At 32.1% G+C, this 22,907-nt stretch overlaps 2 protein-coding genes across 2 annotated transcripts; one reads left to right on the forward strand and one right to left on the reverse strand.

Moving 5' to 3' along the window:
- Positions 1-9,260: 9,260 nt before the first annotated feature.
- On the reverse strand, positions 9,261-13,648 carry LOC25499150 (F-box/FBD/LRR-repeat protein At3g51530). The gene is made up of 4 exons (XM_013594317.3): positions 13,499-13,648; positions 12,048-13,330; positions 11,805-11,954; positions 9,261-9,643 (listed from the first exon to the last, which is right to left on the reverse strand). The coding sequence occupies exons 2-4, from the start codon at positions 13,323-13,325 to the stop codon at positions 9,332-9,334; spliced, it is 1,740 nt and encodes a 579-aa protein (XP_013449771.1). The 5' UTR covers positions 13,326-13,330; positions 13,499-13,648; the 3' UTR covers positions 9,261-9,331.
- Positions 13,649-20,280: 6,632 nt separating this feature from the next.
- Positions 20,281-21,165, forward strand: LOC25499151 (proteoglycan 4). Its single transcript, XM_013594322.2, has one exon. The coding sequence runs from the start codon at positions 20,281-20,283 to the stop codon at positions 21,163-21,165; it is 885 nt and encodes a 294-aa protein (XP_013449776.2).
- Positions 21,166-22,907: the final 1,742 nt, after the last annotated feature.

A 22,907-nucleotide genomic window follows, 5' to 3' on the forward strand; every position in this document is an offset into this window, starting at 1 on the left:
TGATGGCTTGAGAAATTGTAAGGGGTAAAGTTGTATGCAAGTCATCTACAATGCATATATTATTAGAGTGATGATACATGTACCATCTCATGTGGCAATACACCCCATGTGGCAATACACCCCTTACACCCACACAAAATTCTGACACGTGGCAACTTGGACCCCACATAAATAGAAGATAAAGTGTAGTTGTGAGATGAAGTTACTAAAATATCCCTAATACATGGGGTGTACAATGGAGTGTAAGAATAAGGGATGTAGGAATAAAGGGTGTTCATGTAACATTTTCCTATTATTATTCCACAAAGTGGTTGCTTACGGACCCAAGGTGGAATATTTTAGTTTGGTTGTCGGAATTGTCATTTGGTTTTATTAATGTCTTAATGTCTTATGAAAGTTATATATGTATTTTTAGCGGGTTTTCTGCTTTCAAAATCACTTACTCGTGGTCATTTTGATTGTATTGTTGCTATTTTAACATTTGAATGAATTAAGTTTATTTATTGTAAAAAAAAGTGATAATGCACAAAAGTAACATAATATTTAGGCTTAATTACACTTTTGGTCCTCGGGTTTTGGCCTACTCACGAAAATAATCCTGCCCTTTTAAAACAGAACAAAATTGTCCTTCAATTATTATTTTTGTTGCATTTTTCGTCCTACTCCCCATTTTATCCTCCAAAAACGCACATGTGTCAGATTTTTAACTGATGTGGCAAAAAAACACCTATGTGGCAATTCCCACTTGGAAACTGTCATTTAAATCAATTAAGTAATAAATTTAGAAAACAATTAAAAAATATAAAATGCTTAAAATAAAATAAAAAACCTATGTTGTAAATCAAAATCCAAGCATAAGAACCCTAATTCTAATTCCATAAGAACCCTAATTCCCAAATCATTTCCATCTTCGATCCCTTCCATCTAGTTCTTATTTTGTTGTTGTCTTCTTCCCCATCTTCATTTTCGTCCAATTCCTTCATTTTCATTTTCGTTTTCTTCTTCTTTTTCTATTTTCTTCAAACAAGGCTGGTGTTAATGCCAAATAGAGATTAAGTTGTGAAGTTTGGAATTAAGAGTGATATCATTCTTGAATCTCCAGTAAAGAGCAGGACCACACACCATTAAAGCTGATATCATTGCAAACAAAACCAAACACCATCTTAACCATGATGATGATGAATCAGATCTCCCTCTTGACATTCTTTCTTTATCAGATCTAATTCTTCTTCTATTTTCTCAATTCAGAAACAAACAAACAAACAAAGAGTGCTGGTTATATGTTGTTTGCCGATTTGATTTGAACAAGTCGTAGTAACAGTGTTGTACTTGTTGTGTTGTGTTCCCACTTCCTTCTCGTTTCCATGTCATGTCCCTCACAACCCTTTTCCTTTTATTTTATTTTTCTTTTTTCGTTCATTCATAGTATAATATGTAAATAGAGAAAGAAGAATCTTCAACTACGATGAAGATGTTCTTTTCCGGCGAGATCTAGATTTGGTTGGTTATTGGGTTTGCTCTGCGTTTTCAGATCCCTTATGGTTTGAAACAACTTAATTTTGTTCCAATCAATGATGTATGGATTTGTGTTTTCCCAACTCTGCTACTGTTAGGAGCTGTTGTGTGTTGTTGTTTTCCCCCTTCTGCGCTCCTTGAGTGGCTTGTCCATAAACAAAGCCTGAAAAATACAACACCACACAGGGAATAGAAATGCCAAAATAGTGGTATCATCATAACACTTTAAATAAAAAGTGAACAACAAAAGAAATAAAGAGTTGAATTACTCACGGTAAGAGAAAGTTTTTGAAGATGTTGAGAAGAGATAGCAATATCTAAAATCCAAAAGTAGTCTTTATTAAGATCATATGCTCCCTCGATAAATAACTCGAGATTTTGAAATTTAAGCAAGATCTTCTTTAATTCCGCTACCTGTTTGCAATAGTAATATTTAGAGTGGATTAAAAGCAACTAGTGAATCAAAAGAAACCTAGGCAATCAATAGCAGCAAACAGCGCTGGTGTCTTGGTAGAACCCTATGGAGCAGCAATTTGCAACCACAACAACTCTCAATCGTCGCATATTAAGATTGTCTCCTTGCAACGCAAAACGAGTCTGACACGACATAGCATGACTGTAACAATGCATTTAAAAGCGAACAATAGGAAAAAGCTTTTGTCGAGAGAAACAACTCAACTTCTTGAGTGACTGGAATACAGTGAATAATCAAACTAAACTATGAATGTAGAAGAAAAAGTGCAAAAGTTTAGTAGCAAATGTGTTATCTTTGATGTTGGTATTAGGATATAATGCTGAACCAGCAAACCATAATAAAGTATTGTCTGAATTTGATGCAAAATTGGGAGTTGATTGGTTTAATGGAAAAACTTCCTTGGATCACATTGATCATTTTGTTCTTGATTGTAAGTTTCTTTATCTCAAGTAGGGGACAACTCTGCTCATTTTGGTATAACATAAATTTATTGGTTGTGTGTAATCCAAACTATAGGCTGTTAGTTACTTGTGTTAAACTATGCACCCGAGGATGTACTCTATAGGATCACTCTAGAGGATCATCGAGAGGATATTGCCCAGAGGAACCACAGAAGATGCATAGGTTCACTAGTCTAGTTTATAGTTGTGTCAGCATTGTACACACTTTATATTAGTACAACTTTTTAGATAAAAGTTAGTTGGATAAGATTGAGTTAGTTAGTTAATTAGAAATTAACTTGATCATAGGGTTTACTTGGTAGTCAAGTAACCATAGTTAGTTAGCATAACCCACTCTATATAAAAGGGTTATTGCACTATGTATTTCATCATAAGTTTTCACAACTTCTCCATTCAATAAAGTTTTATATAGTTATTCATTCACATTCTCTCATTCTTCTTCTAAATTTCTATTCATCTCACATTTAATTAATTATATAATGTACTAGACTTTCCACCCGTGCTGCCGCACGGGTCATATACATTGTAGATATAGTAGACAAAAACAAATCTCAATGCATATCAAAGAGAATGAAATATGTGGTCCCAAATATATGCAGATGTTGGAATTCGAACCTCAGACACCACGCTTATTCACCAAAAAAATATTAATTTTTATCAATCGTGTGTTACTTCATTCTTTTGTTAAAATTATATGTCAATATTATATTATTGGTATGTTACTTCATATTTTTCTTTTTTTTTTTGAAAAAATGTTACTTCATTCTTTTGTAAAAATTATATGTTAATGTTATATTATGTACCTAAAAATAGTTCATTCTTAACCTGAACATGTAAAATGTTTTATTTAAATAATTTTCCTTTTATCGAATATTTGGCCTTTACCGTAAATGATACCCTTTAACTGTTTGTTGAAATGTTTCTTCCACCTGTTTATATAGATTGCAAAATTCAGGTGCATTTTGTGGTAAATATTTAACAAAGAGAGTTCAGTTCTAATTTGGATGAAAAGTGTAATATTAACAAAAAAAAATGTTGCTATAATCTTTCAAAACCCTTTTATTCCAATAGGGCGATTTGTTTTGTTGAAGAAATAGGGCGATTTGTTTTGAAGAAATAGGGGAAATAAAGCGATGCCGATTTGCTTTGTTCATGAAAATAGGAGATTAGGTGTGAGCATTAGCGTTGTTCATGAAAATAGAAGATTAGGTGTGAGCATTAGGGTTAAAATGGTAAAATTATGCAACAGGGTTTAGGTTAAAATTAGGGCTCATGAAAATATGAGATTAGGTGTGAGCATTAGGGTTGTTCATGAAAATATAAGATTAGGTGTGAGCATTAGGGTTAAAACGGTAAAATTATGCAACAGGGTTTAGGTTAAAATTAGGGCTCATGAAAATATGAGATTAGGTGTGAGCATTAGGGTTGTTCATGAAAATATAAGATTAGGTGTGAGCATTAGGGTTAAAACGGTAAAATTATGCAATAGGATTTAGGTTAAAATTAGGGCTTACGGGTTACCTTTAATATATAAGAAGATTAGGTGAGAGCAATAGGATTGTTCATGAAAATAGGAGATTAGGTGTGAACATTAGGGTTAAAACAGTAAAATTATGCAATAGGGTTTAGGTTAAAATTAGGGCTTACTTGTTAACTTTAATATATAAGAAGATTAGGAGAGAGCATTAGGATTGTTCATGAAAATAGGAGATTAGGTGTGAACATTAGGGTTAAAATAGTAAAATTATGCAATAGGGTTTAGGTTAAAATTAGGGCTTACATGTTAACTTTAATATATAAGAAGATTGTTCATGAAAATAGGAGATTAGGTGTGAACATTAGGGTTAAAACAGTAAAATTATGCAATAGGGTTTAGGTTAAAATTAGGGCTTACTTGTTAACTTTAATATATAAGAAGATTAGGAGAGAGCATTCGGATTGTTCATGAAAATAGGAGATTAGGTGTGAACATTAGGGTTAAAACAGTAAAATTATGCAATAGGGTTTAGGTTAAAATTAGAGCTTACTTGTTAACTTTAATATATAAGAAGATTAGGAGAGAGCATTAGGATTGTTCATGAAAATATAAGATTAGGTGTGAGCATTAGGGTTAAAACGGTAAAATTATGCAATAGGATTTAGGTTAAAATTAGGGCTTACGGGTTACCTTTAATATATAAGAAGATTAGGTGAGAGCAATAGGATTGTTCTTGAAAATAGGAGATTAGGTGTGAACATTAGGGTTAAAACAGTAAAATTATGCAACAGGGTTTAGGTTAAAATTAGGGCTCATGAAAATATGAGATTAGGTGTGAGCATTAGGGTTGTTCATGAAAATATAAGATTAGGTGTGAGCATTAGGGTTAAAACGGTAAAATTATGCAATAGGATTTAGGTTAAAATTAGGGCTTACGGGTTACCTTTAATATATAAGAAGATTAGGTGAGAGCAATAGGATTGTTCATGAAAATAGGAGATTAGGTGTGAACATTAGGGTTAAAACAGTAAAATTATGCAATAGGGTTTAGGTTAAAATTAGGGCTTACTTGTTAACTTTAATATATAAGAAGATAAATAAATATTTGAATAGAAGCAAAGCCGCACCACCATTTCAATTTTGGGATCAACCACTACGCGTTGACAACCTACATATAAACAATAAATATTAACAAGTAAACATGGTTTTTGGTTAACTCACTTGTGAAGTACTCAAGATCATAACTAAATTCTCAATATGTTGTAATCTTGCAATTGGACCAAAGGGAAATGTATTTTTCTCTCTTTTAGCTGCATTCAACCTTCAATAAACTTGGAGCCGTAACAAAGATACATCTTGTCGTCCGACCACTATATTCAAGGAGAAGGCGTCTGACGCCGGAGTAAACAACAACCCAACCAAAAAGCTACAAAAACCAACCAGCACGACCCAAAAAGGATCCACAAAGATCTAAAAGTACATGAATGACTACTGCTGCCAACACGGAGCGTCTATGCACCAAACCCTTTCGAGCAACGTCCAGACTCTAACCCAAACAAAACAAAAACCTACACAACCAAAAAACAAACTGAACCAGCCACAAAACATGCCAGCAGCAACAACCCGCAGCAAAAACACCACCGTGGACCTCACCAAAACCAAACAAAAAGCACTAAAAACCACCCACCGTCGGATAAACAAAAACAAGACAGCCCGACGGCGAAAACGTAGCGACACACACAAAGACGACCAAGAAAACCACCAAGAAGCAAAACAAAAGATAGATCCGAAAGTAACGAACTCACCACAAAGAGAACCCAAATCGACGGCGGCGTAGGGGCCACCGGATCAGAGAACACGGTGAGTTCAGCAGCTCGGGCGAAGAAGAGACAACGACCCACAGAACAGAGAACACACAAGGGTTGAAACAGGTGGTGGCGAGTGCACAAACGGTAGCCCAACGGAAACTCCACAGCCCCAAAACAAACACTGATCTGTGAAGTACCAACCCTCACAAATAAACCGAACAACAGAAAACTGGTAAAACAGAACCACCGCGGCGGACAACCAACGCCGACGGCCAATAGGTGGTGACGCCGTGAAAACAGCCATGCGCACCACTGCTGACGAACAGCTACATCTTGAAGGAGGGGATTGGATTGAGAGGGAGGAACTCTAGCAGTTGGAAGAGATACGGCTGTTTAAGACGAGGTCAGAAAAAGAGAAGAGAGAATCTCTCTATGGAATATTTTAGTCTAGCTTCAACACAAGTGTTCTTAAATTCTTCAAACCAGAGAAGTCCATAGGTGCTACTAGGCAGCACTTCTGTAAATGCAAATTCGTCAGAGAATCAGTGTGAGATAAGAGAGTCATGGAAAATTTGTATGGCTCTATTTCCACAACAAAATCCCTATCGTTTGTTTCATATGACAATAGAAGTTCAATACTTTTGGCTCCCTTAGCGATTCCTTGGGAAATCAATCTACCAATGACCGATCTATATTCATCACCTAATGGAAAATTTACTCGGATTGAACTAATCATATCATCTTGATAATGCAGCATGAATTGATCCAATCTTTTGGCAAATTCAGATTGAAACCCTTGAAGGAGTGGAAGGCTTTTCGGTAACTCTTGAACTGTATTATAGCGAAGTTCAAACATGTTTTGGAGATCAAAGTTTAGGTCCATCCTTAATCTCCATTCCTGAAGCCACCGCTTGGACAATGCACTGGTTTTCACCAAATCCTTCAAACCTAACTTTGAAAATATAATCGATAAAATACAATCAGGCAACTCAATCTTGGGCTTTTTAGACCTCCTCTTCATTGCTACTGCAATTAGTAATGAACACACACCAGAATTATAATTAAATTAAAAGCATAATCAATCAAAAAACTATAATTGATTAATTGTATTAATTTCATGATGGTAAGATACACCACAGGAAGCAATTATAGTTAAAAGGGTAAACAAAATTGAATAAATTAAAATTCCAAGTAGAACCTGCAAAAGAAAATTACTTGTTGTTGTAGAAGACGCTTAATGTCAGAACCTTCGTTCCTATAGTTTGTATTGAGATGCTTGTTGTGTTATGGGGACGACTTGGATGGAAAACCTAAGAAATTAGGATTTTAGTAAGCATATCTCGTTAGTATTTTTTTTTTTTTTTTTTTTACAAATACTACTCACAACTCAAAAATCCAAGTTAAACCCCAGAATGACCAATATATGCTTTAACTGAAATAAAAATTTCAAATTAATCCAAAACTCTTTCATCGCATCGCTTAATCACTCAAACCCTGGAAACTTAATTCACGTATTCATCGTTCAAACCTCAAAAACTTAGTTCATGTATTCATCATCTCAAACACTCACACCATCGTTTTTTAAAGCCATCATTGTTTTCACATGTTCATCTCTCAAACTAGCGTACGCCATGAGTTGATCGAAACTATGTAAAATCTGGATAGAAATATATGAAATAGATAATAGTTTTTTAAACTATGTAAATTCAGTTTACGTAGTCAATGTAAACTGCGGTTACATAAGCTAAGTAAACTAAGTTTATGTGTGTGTTTGAATATACCACACACTTGCACTCTATATAAGTTGTACTTCCGTGAACTCATATACATACATAACCTGAATTTACACTAACCTCTCACTAACATTTATGAATAGAGCACAGATCAATGAAAATGATGTTGATTCAATCTTTGATCTTGGTTGCACACCTATGGTGATTTGCGGATGAAAGAGGTGAGGGTTCAAAATGATCACAAAAAAGGGGTTTTTAGAAATTAGGACAATTTTGGTATTTTTGTAAAATTTTAAGTAATTTTGGATGTAACTAGAATTATACGGGGTGAGACTAGAAAGAGTTTTTTTTTTTTTTTTTGACGTATAAGAGAATCTACGGGAGAATACATTGATTTTTTTGCTTATTTTTTCATTTCCAATCATACCTTTAACGAAATTTGTTTGCAAGAATGTTATATTGTTTGTGTCATTTAATAAGATAAGAGTTTGTATTATATTTGCTATATTGCTGATGTGATTGAAAAATATAAGTATAGTTTGTTACATTATGAAAGTGCAAAATATTTATACATATAATTTGAATTAAAATCAAATTTTTATAAAAATATTATTCATAATTTATATGCATTAACACAATAAAAAGAGTGAAAAAACAAATATAAAGAGTCCATCTGAACGTTAATATAAATAACGAGACACCTGAACGTTAATATAAATAACGAGAGACGAAGTGCCTATCTAACTGTTAGTATAAATAATGTTGGGAGAAGTATATCTATGCTTTTATAAGGGTATTCATTGTATTTATAAGGGAGGCCAAAACTTGAGGATGCTTTTGTATAGTGCTTGTAGTGTATTCATAGAAAGAGGATGGTGATGGAGAGAAGATAGAGGATAAGAAAAGTGATACTACCTCCGTTTCTTTTTAATTGTCACTTTTTAATATTTTACACAAACCAAGACAATCATTAATTTGTTACTATTTTTGATGCAATAAGTTATACTTTTATTATAATGACCTTATTCATTTAACATCTCATTTCATATATTTCTCTCTCCGTAATAAATAACTAAGGATAATATTGGTAAAACAACACTTAATATTGGTAAAACAAAAAATTTCTCTTTGCTTCATCAATTTTAATTTTTTTCTTACCTATACTCTTCACTACAAAAAAGGTGTCTCCCCTCTGCAATAACAAAAATATATCTAATCAAAAGCAAATCAAAGAATTTTTCTTATCAAGTCTACTACTTAAGGGAATAATAAGATGGATTAAGGAAATTGATCATTGACTTTGTACATGAAGATGTCTATTTGGTTTCCCAAATCCTTTTTGCAAAGAAAACAAGATTCAAGAAAGTGAGGTTGATGATCTTCAAATCTAGTATCGTAAAATCTTCCTAATATAGGCGAATAGAGATTTATGTTGTAAAGAGTAGGGTGTAACCTACAGTTCTGGAAACAAAACCGTTTCAGACTAGGTGATGAAACGATGGAAGAGAATTTACGACAAAGAATGCAGATTTTGGGTTGACTCCGAAGTGGTGATGGTGAATAGAGATTTTGGGTTGACTCCGAAGTGGCGAATAGAGATTTTCAGTTATCTTTGAAGCTACAATTTCTAACTTTTGAGGTTAGATAGAATCAATTCTACATTAAATAGTATTTTGATTGATAACAACCACTTACGCATCACAGTATCTAAACATAAACCGATTCGGTCAAAAATCAATTTTGTCCATCACAAAACAAATCAAACACTTTGTTTACCACTACAATGATTCCTTCCTAACCAAAGTAAATTATACAATGTTATTAATTAATAATAATGCAAAAATCATTATAAATAAATTAACCTACACAATTGTTAGCTGACAATGTTCATTTACATCGTCTTTAAGCATCTCATGAATGAAATTACGTTTAAACCCCCAACAACAAACATTGGACCCCTTAGTCCATCTTCCAGCACCCATATAAAATTTGTCAAGAGAACTAAAAGTAATTTTCTTAAGCGAATATGCGTTCCTCAACAAGTGACTAGCCAACTCGATTACGTTTATTGTGCACACACAGCCATGCAATTCTACGTATTTCAAATCATTATGAAAAAATCCTGCATATTCTCTTCTTTTCCTCTGAAGTCCAATCATATGTGAATTTTCAATCTGAAAAAGTGAAAAATAACTATCATAATGATAATACACACATGAAAATCTTAAAATTATATCATTCATATAACACTAATGCAAGACTTAAATCATTATTTTAGTTAAAATAAGAACTAGTTTATTATATTACGGTTATGTTTGTCTAGGATAAAGTCAGCTTACCGTGTATAATGCTTACATAAATAACTGAAAGAAAGAAAAAAAAAGTTATCTGATAACAATTCTTTTCTCACGAGGTTATGTCATAGTTTAAGAAGTATTTTAGATTATCACATAAAATTTCACTCATTTTTTAAATTGACGAAATTCTAAATAATTTAAAATTATACATTTTTTTATTTTATATTTATTGGTTAATTCAACCACTAATTTTATCAAGCGTTTTAAACTTAATTAACCCACCAGCTTAACTTTTTTTTTTTTTTTAAAAGAAAGAAGCTTAACTTGTATAAGCTATAAAGTAACTAATTCGTTATGAGGCGTGTGTGTGCAAAAAAAATTAAAAAAATACACGCCATTTTTTATTTTAAAAATCATATATATTGTTCAATTCTTTCTTCTTCTACTTTTTTTTTGTTTATCTTATAAATAGAGCGTAAGTCTTCTGACCACACAAGACTTGGGTTGTAATATCATTGCTCATGAATTACATGATTCAAGGACTTTGACCAGTTACAACCTTGAATTGTAATTTAATTAACTATAACTCACCAATTGAGTTAAATTAGGTTCCAATTTTCTTTTGACAAGTAGTGCACTAGCCAGAAATTCACACAGAATAAGTGAGGAATCTGGGGTTCGAACTCTGACCTCTGTGAGCCGTTTACAAGACAAATTATAGGTTCACTAGTTTTATAATGAGTAAATAGTCAATTTCCCCCCTGAAATTGTAAGTTTCATCAATTACCTCCCTGAAATTAACAAAACTTCAATTACCCCCCGAAATTTCACAACGTCAGTCAATTTACCCCCTCCGTCAAATTTTTCTGTTAGTGAAGATGACGTTTTGCAAATACCCCCCCTGAAGTTTTGCACTTATGTGCAAAATGCCCCCCAAACTTAAAAATTTATATTATTTTTTTCTTAAAAACAAACAGTTAAATATTAAAGCTAACTATTAATTTTGGAGTTTGGAAAAACTACATACATATATACATCAAAATAGGGAAAAATGTGTATTTTTAAAGTGACAATAATGGTTATTTCTAATAGACAAATTATTATTTTTAGAGGTTTATAAACAAATTAATAATCATATTTAAATTTATATTTTCTCCTTCACCATCTTAGTCTTTTAACTCCTCCAACTCCTTCAACAATTTGCTCAAACCATTTAAACTACTCAACCCCCAATATTAATCCACAAATCATCCCATTATTGTCACTTTAAAAAATATATATTTTTCCCCATTTTGGAGCCTATTTTGATGTATATATGCATGTAGTTTTACCATATTCCAAAATTAATAGTTAGTTTTGATATTTAACTATTAATTGTTTGTTTTTAAGAAAAAAATAATATAAATTTTTATGTTTGGGGGGCATTTTGCACATAAGTGCAAAACTTCAGGGGGGTATTTGCAAAACGTCATGTTCACTAACAGAAAAATTAGACGGAGGGGGTAAATTGACTAACGTTGTGAAATTTCAGAGGGGTAATTGAGGTTTTGTTAATTTCAGGGGGGTAATTGATGAAACTTACAATTTCAGGGGGGAAATTGACTATTTACTCGTTTTATAATACACATAAATTTAACATTTAGTTCTGAAAATTGATTTAAGAAATTAAATTAAACTTACAATAATCATATATTAAGCGTATTGAAAAATGAATGAAGATGATTATAAATTATCATTTTGTTTGCTACTATAAATTATATAAATGCTATATGGAATTTTACCTATTTATTTCTAAAAGTAAATAAAAAATGTTTTAATTTGAAAATTTCTTGATAGATTAAGACTTTCAGTTAAATTATATTAAGGAAAATAAAGTTTCTAGTTGAAATCAGAATTAATTTCATCAAATTGATTTATATATAAACCATCTACAAAACTATAATTCATTAAAAAGACAAAATATAACATTGAAAATAAAGTGAACAATTTGCCAAAAAAAAAATGAAGAACCTAAAACAAATGGAGTTAAATGACTCACCGTCACAGAAAGTTTTTCGAGATGATGAGAAGCCATTGCAATATCTAAAATCCAAAAGTAATCGAGATTATGATCATATGCTCCCTCAATAAATAACTCTAAATTTTTAAGATTTTGAAATTCGACCAATACCTCCGTTAATTTCTCTACCTGTTTACACCATTAACAATAAAGGTAATTGTTATTTGTGGGTTTTTTCAACAATAAACATCAAGCAACAAACATGAGTTTTAACTTACTCACCTGTGAAGTGCTCATGATCATAGTTAAGTTCTCAATATAAAGCAAGCTTTCATATGGATGAATGGCAAATGGAGTTTCTTCTCTGGTAGTTGCATTCCAAAAAACCTTTGATAACCTTGGAGCATTAACAGAGAATACCCTAGTGTAACCACTATATTCAAAGGATGAGAGATTTAATGCATCAATAGACATCCTATAAGGAGACATGCCATCATAGCAACAATCAATTATGCTCAAACGACGCAGCTTCGGACTGATAATTTTCATTCGACATATCATCCAACAATTCTTAAAGGTGACGTCCTCAAGTTGGAGACATTCAGAAAACAAATGAGGCACGATGTCGTCCGATATACATTCATGAAGTCCATCGAACACAATTGTTGTCACATTTTTTAATCCAGAAAACCCAATATGTTGAGAAATTTCTCTACCTCTGTAGCTAAACTTGGATAACATATCAGCCTTAATGTTCATTGAGTGTACTTCACGACCATTACAAGAATATTCAATTGATGACAGATTTGATGCAAAGATATCGATATTCTTCTCCCTCCCAATTTCAACCCCGCAGTTAACGATGTTTAAATTAAACAACTTCGGACTAATTATTTTCAAGTCAGAATTGAACTCACAATCATTAAGGGTGAAGTCTACAAGATGAATGCAGCTGGACAACATACCCTGAAGCAAATCCTGCTTTACAACAACAAGATGCAACACAAGAGTTCTCAAATTATTGAAACCAGATAAATTTATAGGTGCTACCAAGTGGCATTTCTGTAGATGCAGATACGTCAAAGAATCATCGAGAGATAGGAGTTCAAAGACAAATTTGTATGGCTCTATTTCAAAATCAGAATTATTTTGATATGAGAAGAGCAGTTCAATACGTTCCACACCCTTAGCAATTCCTTTGAAAATCATTTTGTCAATGACATCACTATGTTGATTACCTAATGGAAAATCCACTCGAAGTGAACGGATCATGTCACCTCGATGTTTCAGCATGAATCGATCCATTCTTGTGGCGAATTCCGATTGAAACGTTTTTAAAAGTGGAACTGGCAGGTTTTGTGGTAATTCTTGAAGTGTATTATAGTCAAACATGTTATGGAGATCAAAATTGAGGTCAATTCTTGATCTCCATTCATGAAGCCATCGTTTGGACAATACACTTGTTTTCACCAAATCCTTCAAACATAACTTTGAAAAGATATATGATATAACACAATCAGGCAACTCCTCTTCACTCTTGAATTTTTTACTCATCTTCATTGTTACTGCAACCAATAACAACATACACCATAGTTTGAATTTGAATTAACAACGTACACCAGAATTCGAATTAACAACATAATCATTCAAAGGAAACATGTTATTTGATTAAATTAAATTGGAAGTAAAACAGAGAAACAGAATTGAATAAATTGAGAGTAAGTAAAACTTACATCTGAAAAATTGGATTGGCGGAGAATACGCTGAAATTGAGAAGCTTCGGTTTGAGTTTGTGTCGGCTGAGATTGAGAATTGAGATCTATGTATAACAGTAGTTTACTTGTAGTCAGATAAGAAGCGTATCTTTATTATTATTTTAGGTAAATATAGTCAGACGGGGGGGGGGGGGGGGGGGGGTATCGTGGTTTTTTTTTTTTTTTTTTTTTTGAGTAAATCTCGTGATTCTACTATATATACCAAAAAGGAAACAAAAAAAAAAACACAAATCTTGTCATGTCTTTTTTGTCATGTGGTCACATCTCAATCACTCATTTTGTACTAACTATCATATGCGGTCAAAAGTGTTTGAATGATCGATCAAGATCTGCATCATAGCATCTTAAATCAATTAGTAGCAAAATTAATGAGTAAATTTTATATATTATCCAACATTTCATAATGTGTGACTTAAAAGTTAAAACAACTAATATTAATAAATTTATATTATTAATTATTAAATTAAAATAATAAATTTGAAGCCTAAAATAATGTGAGGTCCAAGATAGACACCTCAAAGCTTTGATGGAGGAACCACACAAATAAGTTAGGTTGGTTGATCAGTGATCTCTTATTTTTTGTTTTATTATGTATTTTACGTTGCTGAATTAAGTTGTTTGATGTATTTGAGATTGTTATGTTTATTGTATGTCGTTGAAATTAAATTACCTTAAAACTTAGAGGAATGATACGTGAACAACCAAATTGTACAACCAATAACTTACTTGATATTTTTAATAATATTTTGCTTGATTTCGATTTCTGTGCTCCTCACAAAGTTAAAGGTTGTTGCATTGGTTGTCCAATTTTAGATGTACAAATAACATAGCTCTAAAACTTATAAGGTGAAAACTCAATTCAGATTATATAATATGAACCTATCAAGTATAGAATTTTCCTATGGTGCACATTGCACGGACAGTTTATGTGGTCCATGTCTCACAAAACTTATATAAACTAGCGAAAAGACGGGCACACACGTGTCCGTCTTTCTACTCTTTTTATTGCAGTAACGTTTAAAATTTATGAATGATGTTTTTTTTATGAAATTTTAATTTTGATTAAAATTAAAAATATAAATGTTTTTTGCTTTCAAATTATAACAAATCAAACTAATCATGATTATCTATTTCAATGAAACCGACAATATAACAAAAATTATAATCTAAATTCTTATTTTTTTGAATGACACCAAGAACAATCATTGTTATAGAAAAAGTTGTTGTTTAAGGGTATAATTAGGATAGTGAAAAAGTAAGTATACACTCATCTAATTTGTTACACTTTTTAAATGATAAAGGAGAAAACTGGACATTTGTGTTTGTTTTTTATTTCAATATTTAAATTTATTCTTATCTATTGTTACATGAGTTATTTGTATTAAAAATTGAGGACATTTTTTGAAGGAAAAAGTCAGCCCAAAAAAGATGAAAGAGGTTGTTTTTTTTGTATATAGTATAGATATTCGTGTTTAGTTCATTTCGATTAAAGCAAAACAAAGAAATATGAACACCTTGCATGATGTTGTTTTGAGCATGCTAGTTACAAGATGAGTGATGGTAGAGAAAAGGTGCTCCAACATCGTTGTGATCAACAACTTCCCTTTTATCATCACTCATATTAAAAACTCAACAAAGAACTGTGAAAAATTATGTGACAGAACCAAATACCAAGAGGTTGTTATGAGTTAGATGTTGTCTTGCCATTAGAAATATGTCAGTTGGAAAGACAACAAGATCTAGCTCAAAAACAACCTCTTGGAACACCTTCCCTTTCATCCTCACTTCTTTTATTATGTTGTTTTATATCAATTAGATTAAACTATCTTTTGATAATCAACATGAGCTTTTAGAGAATTTGACTACATATTGTATCATATTTCAATTCTACTTTATGATAATACATTTATATATGTGAAATATTAATGTATACTAATAAGTTTAAATTAATAAAAAAGTTAACAAATTTATATTTTAATTCAAAGGGCAAAATATAATATAATAATATATAATATTATTCATATTTACTTAAATAGATCTGCATACCTATTTGAGGTTTTTATGTTTAAAACTTAAGACTTAAAGGATTTATCTGGTATTTTTGGCACACTTATAGGACAAAAAAGATATTTTACCTAGTTTTTAATAAATTTTATATAGAACACAAACAATAATTTTTTTTTGGTTCAAACAATAATCTTATATATGTCTAACAAGTGATGCATGTGTTCTAGAGTTAAATATGTTTTTTTTTTTTTTGACCAACAAAAACTCATATCATTTCATTCATCACACAATTTGGAATACAAGATGGAATCAAATCAAAGACTTGGTGACGAGCTTGAAATATTGACACCCTAGCGAAACTATGAGCGACAACATTCGCTTGTCTCCTAACAAAACTTATCTTAAAGTTTGTAAATTGTTGTAATAGTGACCTGCAGTCATCAATGATACTACCAAATTCTGCCTGGTTGTTATTCTTATCATATATGCTATCCACCACTAGTTTACAATCTAGTTCTAATTGCACATTTGATAATTCTAACTGTCCAAGCCACAAAATGGCATCGCGTAATCCAACTGCTTCCGCTTCTTGAGGAGGAGGACAACCTTCATACCAATTTGTAGCAGCTTTTATGAACCTGCCTCGCTGATCTCGAACACACATACCTGTCCCAAACCGGTTCTGTTCACTGAAAATGGCTGCATCTACGTTACATTTCAGAAATCCCGCGGCTGGTGGCTGCCACGCAATTGTATCTTGCGGTGATTGCTGAACTTGTGTAGTAGCAGAATTTCTAGCAGCTTGCCATTGAAATAACAACTCGCGCGCTAGCTGGACTGCTATGTTACTCGGCTGCAGCTGACCATCCCATACCTTGTCATTACGACGTCTCCAAATACACCATAACATCATCGCCAAGTCCTTGCATTCTTCAACTATCAGCCTGCACAGTAAAGAGAAAATACAAGCTGCAAAGCTCTCGGCAACAGCAACAGTTGCAGAAATGACGTCCCATAAGCCAGCTGTTCGCCAAACTGTCTTCGCCTCATCGCATCCAAGAAAAACATGCCAGTCATTCTCATAATTTGTTTCACAAAAAGGACAACAATCTGTACATGGCACACCTTTGTCTTGCAGTCGCATACGCGTAGGAAGAACACCTCTCAACGCTCTCCAGAGAAAGACTTTTACTCTTTGTGGTATCTTCAAACTCCACATTCGAGTCCATTCTCCCGGTACTCGATATTCTTCACTATCAACAAGTGTTTCCATGGCATATCTATATGCGGACTTTACCGTATAAACTCCCTGACTATTAAATTTCCATATGCGCTTGTCCTCTCTATCTCGATGCAACAGCACCAGTTTGGATATAGCCTTCCTATCTTGTTCATTAAAAATGGCTGCAATCAAATCCCAATTCCAATTTAGTCCCTACAAAATCATACATTTTCAAGTTTAATTTAGTCCCTGAAAAAATTTTGTTCAATTTTAGTCCTTATAAAGTTTTGAGGACTAAAAATAATTTGTTTAAGAAAAAGTTTTCAAAAATAAAGTGCAATATTATGGAAGATTAAACTTACACTTAAATTTAAAAATGACTAGACTTAAAAGCTCATAATTTTATAAAAACTAAAAACATATTTAACCATATATTTAGTGTGTAACTTTGAGATCTATTTCAAAAAGAGAATTTGAAAATGAAAAGTATATTTCTATGGACACACAAGAACGACAATCAACTAACCAAATAAATGAGCTCAAGTGGTTAAAGAGTTTCAACAAAGGATAAATTGTTCGAGTTGAGATTCTCTCCATTTATTAAAATAAATAGAGATTACCATTGTGGTTAATTTTATTTAAAATGTATCGTAGAAATGATCATATTGATATATTTTACGAAATAAGAGACAATTTAAAATAATATAAAGTATAAAATTAATGATATTTATTGACAATAAATCTAGTAACATGGTATACAATTATACAATTTTTTGACAGAAAAAAAATAAACATTTTAATTAAATTATTTGGGGGGACCATGACCTAATAAGTAATAATACTTGATAAAACATTTTAATATACTTTAGTTGTAGTATAGTTTATAATTTTTTTATTAGAAAATTACACTAACCTCCCCTCAGGTTTTCTTAAACAACACATAAACCCCCTCTATTTTAATAAAAACAATCACCTCCCCTCTATTAACACCGTTTAACATCAATTTGTATATACAATTCTAATCCCCTTACACCATGACAAAACAACTCTGCTTCACTGTGCTTTAATATTCACTTTAACATTCCCTGTAATATACTTCATGGCCAATGTATCTTGATATGGTGTGAAGCGATGTTGCTGAAATTATAGTATCATGGATTCTTTTTCAGATATCAGATTGCTTTTGATTTGCGCCTATGAAAAAATTTGTGTGCATCTTGTACCAGTTGATCAAATAATGATTTTTTCTTTTCTTTTTAAAGAATAAAGCAGTGTCAATTCCCTCATCCCTAATAATTAGAATATATACGTTATCCATTCATATTGACTTAAAAAGATAAATAATCTTCAAACACATGTAGCCTCTCCAAACATCAAAACCAACCAGACTAATTTTATGGAGGAAACATCGCTACTGTCAATTGCAGTCTTGAATCCCAAGGGAGTCATGTATGCTTATTGTAGAAGGAACGCTTTGACTTGCTGAAACTTCCGTTAATAGAAGATTAACAGTGTTAACTTATAAGGGAGGTGTGTGTCAATTATATAAATAAATAAGGGAGGTTAGTGTTCATTTTTAAACTAGAGGGGTCCATGTGTTGTTTAAGAAAACCTTAGGGGAGGTGAGGGACCATTGCCTCTAAAGGTCTGAAAAATTATTATGTAACAATTGATCTGAAAAATTATCATGTAAGTTTAATCAATTTTGAAATCGTTTTATTTTAACAATAGAATCGCTTTACCTTTGTACCAAAAAAAAAAGAAAAAGAAATCGCTTTACCTAAGTGCTTCAACTATCGAGAATTTTATTTTTTGTTGTTTAAGTAGGTTCAATGCGGACTTAGTTCCTCTAACTCAACACCTCATACAAACTTCTTTTTTTTTTTTTTTTTTTAGAAAATCTCATACAAACTTCTTAAATGTCATACACTAACAACTTTATAATTTTTATTGATAATTTTATATCGTTATATTGTTAATTTTTTTTTTTAATTTCAAAACATGAGGGATCCGCATAGAGAGAATGCTTATGTGAGCCACTTCTAAATAGGTACAATTTGTGCTTTTGCCATAATAGGGATACATGGAGGTAAGTCAAGTCCAATTCTTTTACACACTTCACAACATTTAAAAACTTTAGTAATAGAAATAATGAATGGAGAGATCTTAACTTCCATTGTGAATATCTCGGTATCTATTCAATATTGCAAAGCCACTTTTGTTCATTTTATTTTTGGGTTAATCCTCTGACCTCCGGTTTCTAGGAGAAGAAGACCCTATTAATTCACAGTTCGGCCATGGGATAAGTCAAGTCAAATCAAAAATATCTTCATAAAAAAATCGAATTCAGATTCTCCCGTTGATTCGTCTTTTATTGAAGTTTATTAGCCACTTATTCACTTTTCTTCACTTTGATCAAACATTTATTTGAGTTGGCCAATTTCAATTGCATTTAATGTTAAATTTTTCATTTTGATATCATTAGACTATGGTTTTTTTTAGATTACCCTCTCTTATTTAGAGGGTATTTTACCCTCTCATGATATCAACCAATCAAAACGTAATATACATTGACAACATTAAATGTCATAAATGAGTCAATTTTTTTTTCTAAAAAAAGAATCAATTATAATCATAAGGTAACTTTTAATACTTTTAATTTTTATTTAATTATAGACATGATTACATTAGAGATCTTTTATCTTATTTATTTGTTACACTTGGGTCCTTTATCTTTATTTTTTTTCGCTTAGGTCTTTTATCTCTTATAAAAGCACATATACATCCTTTTTCTCTTTTTTTTTTTTATTAAAAAATACATAATTTTATTTTTTAAAATATCTTTTTATTAAAAATGAAACAAATCCAGAAATATGATGAAGATGTTCATCATCTTCCTTTGAATCTTCATCATATTATCAAAAAAAATTCTACACAAATATATCTCCAAATATCATGAATTAATGTTATATTCACCTCAAATCTTATTTTAAACACAAAAATCAAACCCCTATAGAGAAAGAGATTTAGTTTCATCACAAAAAAAATTAGTTATATAAATTGTCACGCTGTATATTATTATTATTATTATTTTCTAACTCAATATTCAAGTCCGACATAAAAATAACCCCAAAATTGATAGCAGCTTTGCACATCAATTTTGTTGTTTCCAGAACAATCTTAACTTTTATAAAGCCTAAGTTCAATTTCTTACTTCTTATACTACTATTTCAAGCTAAACGTACATTCTTTTAAGATTAACCACTGCAATAAAAGTGCTATAATTTTAGTATTTAGAAGATAAATGCACATGTAAAATTAATGACAGGAAACGTATACTAATAACATTCTTAAGCTTAATAGACTTGTGATCATGAATTAAGCTAAAGTACTCTCCTATAAATACTAGTGTAGAGAACACTATCTTACAACCACTACTAGCTAGCAAGCACAATTTCACATTGCATTCCTTGCTTCTGATATATCCTAATCCTAAATATTCTACAACCAAATGGCTTCAGTTTTCCTTTCATCTATAGTCATCTTTCTGAGTGCTGTTTCAGCCATAGAATCAGCAGCTGCTGCGGATGTTTTTCCAACCGGTGAACCAGTTCCGGTTCATTTTTACCCCCTAAGTGTGCCACTTCCACCAAAACTAGGCCATGTTCTGCCCACTGGTGAACCAGTTCCAGTTCATTTTTACCCCTTAAGTGTGCCACTTGCACCAAAAAGCCATGTTCCTACCAGTGTGCCACATCCACCGACACAAGAACATGTTATACTCACTGGTGAAAACGGTCCAGTAGTTCCGGTTAATCCATTTCCTGCCAATGAGCCACTTCCACCAACTCCAGAACATGTTATGCCAGAAAGTACTGTGCCACCTTCTACTCGTCAAGCTCTTCCAACAACAAACCATGTTATGCCTACTGGTGAACCAGTTCCAGTTCATGCTATTCCAGAAAGAACTGCGCCACCTTCTACAACACAAGCTTTTCCAACAACAAACCATGTTATGCTTACTGGTGAACCAGTTCCAGTTCATGCTATTCCAGAAAGAACTGCGCCACCTTCTACAAAACAAGCTTTTCCAACAACAAACCATGTTATACCTACTGGTGAATCAGTTCCAGTTCATGCTATTCCAGAAAGAACTGCGCCACCTTCTACAAAACAAGCTTTTCCAACAACAAACCATGTTATACCTACTGGTGAACCAGTTCCAGTTCATGCTATTCCAGAAAGAACTGCGCCACCTTCTACAAAACAAGCTTTTCCAACAACAAACCATGTTATACCTACTGGTGAACCAGTTCCAGTTCATGCTGGTCCAGAAAGTACTGTGCCACCTTCTACAGGTCAAGCTTTTCCAAGTTCTAGGAAGATCAAGTATTGAGTTTAACATGATGAAAGACACTATCTAGACTATAATGTGGTGACCCTGTTTGTCTAAACAGATGTCTAAAATAATGTAACTGGAATCCTACATTCTAATAAAACAGCTATATTAATTAGCATTTTAATTATATTCTATCTATATTTGTAGAACTTTTATCTTTATCAACATATATATCTCTTTATCTGTTCATGTATGTCCTAATTGCTTTCTCCCATGAAGTTTGCAACCCAATTACATGTTAGATAACACTGTATTTTCATATAAAACAATAACAGCTCATAACTTCTCAAGTCAAACAACATTTGTAATTATATTTTTGATGGATTCATGTCATATATATTTATTAATCTACCAAAAAGAAATTAAAGTGACAAACATTTTAGATTGTACATCATGAAGGTTGAATTATCTTTTGCTTTGCTTTGTGTGATCATCTATCTTACGTAGTCGCATGCCAACAGATATCTTGTCAAAATCCTTGAAATTAAAATTCAATTAGATATACTCCCTCAGTCCCGAGTTAGCTGAGCCATTTTTTCTTTTCACACATGTTAAGACTAATATATAAATGAAAGAGAGAGAAAAATGGTTTTAAGTGTTCTTGGTAAGTATTGGTGCATTTTCCACTATCATAAATGCAAAATAGAATATATTGAATTGGAAGTTGTGAAAGTAGTATTAATTAGAGTTATAAAGAGAAAGAAATAATTAATATTTTATTGAAAAGTAAAATGACTCAGTTATTTTGGGAAACTTTTTTTTTTTTTTTGCAAATGGCTTAGTTATTGTGGGACGGAGGGATTACAAGCATCCAAATAGTAAACAAAAAATAATGAATAAATTATAGGGCAACAATGTGGTGGTTTGAGTTGGTATTGGACACAAGAAGATTGTGTTGTAAGAGTTAAAGGGTGCAGTTTTGTCAATTGTATATTGCAGAAAATAGTGGGTTGCTTAAATTTCACTATGCTACAATGTTATAGTGCCTCTATCTGATAACACTTCGTACTAAATGGTAGAACAATACCGACTTGTTCCAATTCCACTACACCGTAGTGTTATAGCGTTAGTATAGCCGCTATTTGACACTGCAAATGATTTGTGTTTTCTTGGTTTGAAAGAAGATGATAGTGAAACCATAATTTTAATTTTATTTTTTAAAAATAATAAATGATAATCCATCTCAGCAGTTCAATGTATTTGTATTAATTTGAGTAGCAGTATTTTTTTGTCAAAATGGCTATACCTGCATATATGCAGCAGAAACACAAAATGATATGAGAAAAAGCTTTTAAGAACTCTCCTTTTGGTACATGAATTGCAGTCAAAATTGAGCATTGATTAGCACTGGCAACCTCAAGTTTCTCAACTGACAGACAAAAGGGGCTTCAACATACTTATATGCTTGCAACAATGAAGCAAAAACCGGTCACTCCTTGAAGTGTTAAGAGTGTGAAACTTCATGATAAAGCAGCACAGCCACAGTGGAACCATTTTGTCGATAAGCCAGTGGAACTATTTTGGGAACAGCAGGAGCGGTTGAAACAATGACTTACTTCCTCACCTTTTGCTAACAATGAAATAATCAACTCTTTTCCAAAAATGCCAAGTATGTGTCATATGCAAGCCATGTTAGAAACTCAATTAAGTGGCAACAAGGTTCCATCCTGGAGCTTTCTTGAGTTTCTCTTCTTTCATCATCTTTCTCAGTCTCAAAACTTTGGGCCATTGTCTAGCCT

The sequence above is a fragment of the Medicago truncatula genome, chromosome 7 (genome assembly GCF_003473485.1).
Source record: "Medicago truncatula cultivar Jemalong A17 chromosome 7, MtrunA17r5.0-ANR, whole genome shotgun sequence".
Lineage (NCBI taxonomy): Eukaryota > Viridiplantae > Streptophyta > Magnoliopsida > Fabales > Fabaceae > Medicago > Medicago truncatula.